General features: G+C 51.1%; 1 protein-coding gene across 1 annotated transcript; it reads right to left on the bottom strand.

Moving 5' to 3' along the window:
* Positions 1-595: 595 nt before the first annotated feature.
* Positions 596-1,222, bottom strand: LOC136787669 (olfactory receptor 14C36-like). The gene has a single exon (XM_066984983.1). It carries the CDS (start codon positions 1,220-1,222, stop codon positions 596-598), a length of 627 nt encoding a protein of 208 aa, XP_066841084.1.
* Between the last annotated feature and the right edge of the window lie 6,918 nt (positions 1,223-8,140).

The following is an 8,140-nucleotide window of genomic DNA, read 5'->3' as shown; positions in this document are numbered from 1 at the left end:
TGCAACAATTAAACATCAGTGTGATATCAACATTATTCTCATCCTAAATCCCAAGCACAGCACCCTACCAGCTACTAGGAGGAAATTTAACTCTGTCCTAGACAAAACCAGGACACTGAGCAGTCCTTGCACACCGTAAAGGCCTTGTCTGTTTCTCACTCTGCACCACTAGCGAGTCAGCTGTGGGTGGGCAAGAGGATGGGAGGGGAACTTGATGTGAGATCTGACCCAGCGTGAACCAAAGAGATATTCCATGGTACATAACATGGTGCTTGGAAAAAAATATTGGGGTTATCTGTCCAAGACAGGGCACAAGTTTCCCCCAGCTCCACAGGAGATGGGATGAGAGGGATACTGAGACAAATGAATTTCTCATGGCTTCTTTATTTTCTTTATGTACACAGGCTGCCCAGTTCTATAGGTATGTGAGATGATTAGGTCTAAACAAAAACAAAACCAAAATGATTGACATATAGGAAACTAAGAAAAACATTAAATCAAAGTCACATATTTTACGAAATGATAATAAAGAAAAATAATTAAAAAAAAAATCCTCCTAAGAACTTATTTCAGAAAGGTTATTGCTCTGATTGGATCACAGGCACAAGATTAACGTTGAAGAAGCATTTATGCAAACACTTGTTTGAAGCATGTACCCAAAGAATTTCCTCACTGCATCCTTCAGCTCCTTGGTCCTCATGCTGTAGATGAGGGGGTTCACTGCTGGAGGCACCACTGCGTAGGAAACTGCCACAACAAGATCCAGGGATGGAGAGGAGATGGAGGGGGGCTTCAGGTAGGCAAATATGGCAGTGCTGACAAACAGGGAGACCACGGCCAGGTGAGGGAGGCACGTGGAAAAGGCTTTGTGCCGGCCCTGCTCAGAGGGCATCCTCAGCACTGCCCTGAAGATCAGCACATAGGACAGCACAATGAAAACAAAGCAGCCAACACCAAAAGAAGCACCAAATAGAAGAACCCCAACTTCCCTGAGGTAGGCATCTGAGCAGGAGAGCTTGAGGATCTGGGGGATCTCACAGAAGAACTGGTCCACAGCATTGCCTTGGCAGAGGGGCAGGGAAAAGGTAGTGGCCGTGTGCAGGACAGCATTGAGAAAGCCACTGCCCCAGGCAGCTGCTGCCATCTGGGCACAAGCTCTGCTGCCCACGAGGCTCCCGTAGTGCAGGGGCTTGCAGATGGCAACGTAGCGGTCGTAGGACATGATGGTGAGAAAACAATACTCCACTCCAACGAAGAAGAGAAAAAAGAATACCTGTGCAGCACACCCTTGATAGGAGATGGCCCTGGTGTCCCAGAGGGCATTGGCCATGGCTTTGGGGAGAGTGGTGGAGATGCAGCCCAGGTCGAGGAGGGCGAGGTTGAGGAGGAAGAAGTACATGGGGGTGTGGAGGCGGTGGTCGCAGGCTACGGTGGTGAGGATGAGGCCGTTGCCCAGGAGGGCAGCCAGGTAGATGCCCAGGAAGAGCCCAAAGTGCAGGAGCTGCAGCTCCCGCGTGTCTGCGAATGCCAGCAGGAGGAACTCGCTCACAGAGCTGCTGTTGGGCATTTCCTGCTTCTGGGCATGGGGTCCTGCCAAAGGAACAGAAATACAGTAATAATATACCAGAATTATCTGAGAAAAAACATTTCCATTTCTTAGTTAAGCCCCTCTAAGCACTTGCCCAATTGCAAAGAGACAGCTGGCAGATCCCTTTCCTGCATTCAATTCAGCTGCTCTGTGCTGGCATCTCTTTGACTGCAGGACAATTGCACTAAGGAGGTTCTCCTGAGAAGAGCTGGAACACTGTCGAGAGCAGAGGAATCCAGGCTCCAAGTGCCCATCTCCAGACCCCTCACCCTGTCCCCGTACTCCCCTTCCCCCAAGCACCCCGAGGGCTCACTCCATGGGCAGGTGAAACCCCCATCCCCAGGCAGCCTGGGAACAAGAGCAGCAGCAGCACGGCCAGGTGGAGAAGCCAGCAGGAATGGCAGCGTGCTGCTGCCAGGGGAGGCAAGGCCAGGGAGGGACAGACGGACACTCAGCACACCCTCCTGTGCTGCAGCTCTGCCTGCAGAGGAGGCAGCTCCTGCTCATTGCAAATGATCTGTGCTCACCTCAAGCCTGCAGATACCTCCCAAAGGCAGGGCACTGGGCATTGGAGGGTTTGCAGCTCCTAAATATCAGCTAGGATAAAACGTGAGAGGACCACAATGATGATGTTGGTGCAGTCTGTGGGCTGAGGTGTGGGAAGGGATTGTATGAAGTTCATTTTTGACATATTGGTCCCTCACTGCAATGCTCTAGGAGTCTCAGTCTCCTGTACAATCCTGACAATCCATTACCATGAAACCTGCCTCCCCTCCACTGCAGGATTCTTCAGGCACCGAGTGCAGAAAAAGGCTTGCCTTTCTGGTATCCCCTGCCTTGGTCTTTCTCTTGAAAAATCCAACCATAAATGCCATTCTCTACAGCATCTTCTACTCATCCCTGGAGAAAGAGAGAGACCCATGCTGACAGATGCTGTCAGGCATCGGATGTGCCAGCTGTAGAAGACCCCTCTGGCAACCCCACCTGCATGGCCCTGCTGCCAGAGACTCACAGTGCCAAGAGCCTGCAGATCTGTCCTGCCACAAGATGGACTGTTGTTGGCTCCTCACTGCCTCCAAGCCCTCTCTCCTTCTCTCCTCTCCCCGTGCCACCTGTGGTCAGAGTCCCCAGCCCTGCTGCGCTGTGCACAGGAGCTGCTCCTGGGCAGAGCTGTCTCTCTGCACCAGGGCCCTCTTGCCACGAGCTCTCTCTGTCCCAGGAGCCCGGCCCAGCTCAGCAGCACAGCACCCGACCATGGCATCGCTTGCTCTGTGCCATTGGGCTCCCTCGAGTTGTCCCCAAGGCCTCAGGGCTGACAGCTCCCGAAGGCAGCAGGGTCTCTGCTGGGCTGTGGTGTCTGAAGCAGACTGACATCATCGCCAACTGCTCCACTTTGTAGATGTCAGAGACTGATTTTTACAATTGTGATTTGTGCTGTTGGGCTGTGGTTGTCAAACACGTTGTGCTTTAACCCGTCAGGCACCTCAGCACCACACAGATGTTAGTTGACACCCACCCTCAAAAGATAATGGGTTAAGATAAAAATAGTTTAAATTACATGTATAAAGCAAGTGATGCACAATGCAATTGCTCATCAGCCACTGACTGATGCCCAACCTTTCCCCAAGCAGGGGTCCCCCTGAACCTCACCAGCCTGCATTATGTTCTCCTCTGCAGGTCCCTTGACCTTACTTTGGTTTAGGGCAATACAAGCTTTCAGAAGGATTAGGACTATTTTCTTCCCTTTCTCAAATACTTCTTGAGCTGTGTTGCCCCATGTGATGATGACATCAATGTACTGGAGGTGTTCAGAAGCTTTCCTCTCTTCCAGGGCAGTCTGGATCAGCCCATGGCAAATGGTAGGGCTGTGTTTCTACCCCTGGCACAATCCATTCCAGGTGGACAGGACGCCCCTCCAACTGAAAGCAAAGTGTGACCTTCACACTGCTGCCAAAGGGATGCAGAAAAATGCATTAGCAATATTAATGGTGGCTGAGCGCTTGGCTGCCTTTGACTGCAGTTCGTACTGAATGAAGTTCTAGCATGCCCAGCACAGCAGCACTCAGCGGTGGTGTGACTTCATTCAGGCCACAGAAGTCCACCGTTCTCTTCCACTCACCATTAGAATTTTGCACTGTCCATACGGGACTACTAAAGGGTGAGCAAGTGTTGCTGATCACTCCTTGGCTCTGCAGTCAATGAACCAGCTCATGCATGGGAAGCAGGGAGTCTCTGTTTGTGCAATACTGCCTCAGGTGCGCTGTTGTGGTAGCGATTGGCAGCTGCTGCTCATTGGCCATCAGCACCTGCACAGCAGAAGGTTCCTGTGAGAGAGTGGGCAAGGTAGACAACTGTTTGAAGTCCTCCATCTCCAAGGGAGTCATGCCCAAAGTCCATCCAGTAAACGTTTGGATCTTTGAAGTACCCTCTTGTGATTTAGTCTATGTCAAGGTAGCACAGAGCCTCCAGGCCAGTCCCAGTGGGGTGCTTTTGCCACTCCTTCCCAGTTAGGCTCACTTCAGCCTATGTGCCAGGCCAATACTCCTCAGAGTCCAATACACCCGATTGTCCCCTTCCTCCCCCTGGCTGGAGGCAGGGCCCCTCTAGTCCTGCTCATAGTATTCCTTACTGTGTCTGCAGGACTGCCCGCTGGAAAGTGGAGCAGCAGTTCTCTAAGAACCCCTTTTAGGGATTGTTGTTCCTTGCCACTCACATACCCGTGCCTCTAGGGTTGAGGCAGATTTTCCATCCCACTTTCTCATGTCCTCTCCATGGTCACACAGGTGAAACCACAGGGTGACACATCGTGTGTACCCACCATCTCTCCTTTCCTGCCCTCTGAGTCCAGGGAGGGGCCCCGTTTCTCCCAGCACCAGAGCAGCACAGGGATAGGGATCGCGTGATTACTGATGCTCTTAGGACCTGTTCCTCTTGGTCCTCCTACTCACATGATGGTCCAGCTTTTCTGAAGCCTGCCTCATCTTCTTTCTCCTCCTTTCTTGTCTGGGTAGGAGTTTCTTTCCTTTCTTAAAAAAAAATGACTTTCATATCCATTGTTTTTCTTGCGTATAAGAGCAACTGATACAGACACAGGTTGCTTCTCTGGCGCAGACACAGGGCCCATGAAAGGAGCTGGAGTTGCTGCAGGGCATTTTGCAGGTGCTGTAGTGGCTGCAGGGTCTGTCAGAGGGGTGGGAGTGGCTGCAGGGCTTGTCACAGAGGTTGGAGTGGCATTGATCATTGATTGTGGCTGTGTAAGCATAGGCCGAGACCCAGCGCACTGCAGTGGTATGTGTCTCTTTGGAAATGCCACGGTGATAACACAACTTTTTCAAGCATTTCGCAGTTTTTTAGGATTCTGTACTTTCTCAGGGATGAAGTTCCAAAGCTTTGGAGGTGCCCCCTGCTCTAGGTGCCTGCCCAGATCCTCCCACAGTCCCTGCCACTCCTCACTCTCCTGCCTCTGGACAGATCTCTGGATGGCATGCATTAAGTAGTTGCTTAAACATAAACAAAAGCTGAAAAATATGCAGGAGACATAACAATAGGAACATGCTGGTTTGACCATCCCAAGGATATTCAGAGCTTTGAAGAGCTATTGTAATTAGGCTGGAGGAGAAGGGGGAGGTGAAGGAGAAAGGGAGAGTGAACCAGCAGGGAAAAGTGTCCTCCCCTTGTCTCCCCCATGGCTTGGTTTCTTGAGGAGAAAAGGTCAAGAGTGTAATTCTTAACAGTTTCTGAGTCATATCATAAGCCAGTGTTACACAATACAACAAAAGAATAAACTTGAAGCAGCCATCAGAAAAGATAAACAGCATGACAGGGGAGACATACAGGAAGTCATGTGCTATACAACACAGTTCTGAAATTGAGCACAACAGACCTGAGATTAAAAAAAAAATTAAAAAAAGAAAGAAAATCAAGTTTGTGATCAGCAACCATTAAAATCAACTCATGCTTATAAAGGTTTACTTTTAACATGCTGTGGTGAGATCTGTCATTGGCTCAAACTTTATGCTCCATGTCGGGCACCAAAAAGAGCGTGGTTTAACCCAGCAGGCAGCTCAGCACCACACAGCCATTCCCTCACACACACACCCTGCTACACCCCCAGCGGATGCAGGAGAGAATGAGCAGGGGGAAAAAAATAAAATAAACTAAAAAAAAAAGTCATGGTTTGAGATAAAGACAGTTTAATGGGACAGAAAGGGAAGACAAATAATACGAACAATGATGATGATGATCGTGATGGTGATTGCCTGTCCCGCAGCAGTGGTACCCCCTACCCTGGCCAGCCACCCCATATTGATTGTTCAGCATGACGGCTGCGGTATGGAACATCCCTTTGGCCACTTGGGGTCAGCTGTCCTGCTTCTGTCCCCCCCAGCTCCTCAGGCACCCCCAGCCCTCCACTGCTGGGCAACAACTAAGCCATCAGTGTGTGATCATCATTCTTCTCATGCTAAATGCAAAACACAGCATCATACCAGCTACTAGGAGGAAAATTAACTCCATTCTAGCCAACTCCAGGACACCCACAGACGAAGGGCATGATATCTCTGTGTGTATATCAAAAGAGAAAAGGTGCTGGAGGTTAATTAGAAAGTACTGGAGCTGAGCACGATGCAGATGGTGTGGAATATGGGGTGGATATTGTCCTCGTTTTGGCTGGGATAGACTTTATTTTCTTCCTATTAGCTGGTATGGTGCAGTGTTTGTATATAGGGCACAGCTCCAGACAAAATAACAGCATGCATGAGAAGGAAGAAGAGAAAAAGTGGAATTGGGCAGCCTTCTATCCCGTACCCTTAAATGATTCTGTGCTGTAATACCATTCAACTGGTTGCTGCCGTATTGTCCAAACTGTCCTGCAAATTCCTGCTGCTGTTACCTTGTGAGGGACGGCATAATCATGGTGAGCCATCTGCCTGCAGATATTAACAGCTGACAGAATGGAGCATCTGTCCAGGAGAACCTTGAGAAACTGCAGGATTTGGCCTAAAGGAACTTCTTGACCTTTACAAGGAGAAGAGCCCAGTCCTGCAGCAGACGAAGAGCAACCCCACACATCAGGGCAGACAGGGACCCTGCTGAGTGAGCAGTGCCCAGGAGGAGGAGGGCCTGGGCACCACGAGGGATGCCATACGAGCAGTGGTGCTGCTCCCCAGGAACCAGGCCAGCTCCCTACAGAGCTGCCTTACGAGGAGCATGGCCACCAAGAAGATCTGAGTTATCAGACTCAGCTCAGATCCGGTGTGACGTGAAGCGTTCCATATTTTTTTAAGGCTCTGCAGGAGGATCTGGATAGGCTGGAGCGATGGGCTGAGGTCAACTGCATGAAGTTCAACAAGGCCAAGTGCCGGGTCCTGCACCTGGGCTGCAACAACCCCAAGCAGAGCTACAGGCTGGGAGATGAGTGGCTGGAAAGCTGCCTGGCCGAGAAGGACCTGGGAGTATTGGTGGATAGTCGGCTGAATATGAGCCAGCAGTGTGCTCAGGTAGCCAAGAAGGCCAACGGCATCCTGGCCTGTATAAGAAGCAGTGTGGCCAGCAGGTCGAGGGAAGTGATTGTGCCCCTGTACTCGGCTCTGGTGAGGCCGCACCTCGAGTACTGTGTTCAGTTTTGGGCCCCTCGCTACAGGAAGGACATGGACGTGCTCGAGCGAGTCCAGAGAAGGGCGACCAAGCTTGTGAGGGGTCTGGAGAACAAGTCTTACGCGGAGCGGCTGAGGGAGCTGGGCTTGTTCAGCCTGGAGAAGAGGAGGCTCAGGGGCGACCTCATCGCTCTCTACAGTTACCTGAAAGGAGGCTGTAGAGAGGTGGGGGTTGGTCTATTCTCCCACGTGCCTAGTGACAGGACGAGGGGGAATGGGCTAAAGTTGCGACAGGGGAGTTTTAGGTTGGATGTTAGGAAGTACTTCTTTACCGAAAGGGTTATAAAGCATTGGAACGGGCTGCCCAGGGAGGTGGTGGAGTCACCATCCCTGGAGGTCTTTAAAAGACGTTTAGATGTAGAGCTTAGGGATATGGTTTAGTGGAGTACTTAGTGTTAGGTCGGAGGTTGGACTCGATGATCTTGAGGTCTCTTCCAACCTAGAGAAATCTGTGAATCTGTGTGAATCTGTGAATCTGTGAATCTGTGACACCACAGGGACAAGGGCTTAGAGCCAGCAGGAAAAGATGTGCAAGTCTGGGAGTCCCTAGGACAGTCTGGTGTAGACAGGACAGAGGGCTGTGACAAGGCTGAAAGTCCCAACAGGACCCAGGGCTTTGTGTCCATGGCTCTGGCTGTTGTCTCTGCCACTGAGGCCTACGAGGAGACAGCTTATCGGTAAAGCACCAGGGCATCATTGCCTCCTCGCCCCCAGCCATGAACCAGGCAGGGCTCGTACCATTCTCCTGCACTTGGCCATGCACATCCCCATCTCCTCCTGCCCCACGAAGAGCCCTGAGCAGTGTGTGAAGGGAAAGGATCTCCCTTTGCAGGGGCTGGGGGACAAGGCCTGGCCCTTGTGCTTGGTGACACACATCCAGTTTTCCTACACATCAGGG

Source organism: Anser cygnoides, chromosome 30 (assembly GCF_040182565.1).
Source record: "Anser cygnoides isolate HZ-2024a breed goose chromosome 30, Taihu_goose_T2T_genome, whole genome shotgun sequence".
Lineage (NCBI taxonomy): Eukaryota > Metazoa > Chordata > Aves > Anseriformes > Anatidae > Anser > Anser cygnoides.
Note: the sequence above shows the minus strand (reverse complement) of the source record. Positions and strands in the feature narration are given on the sequence as shown.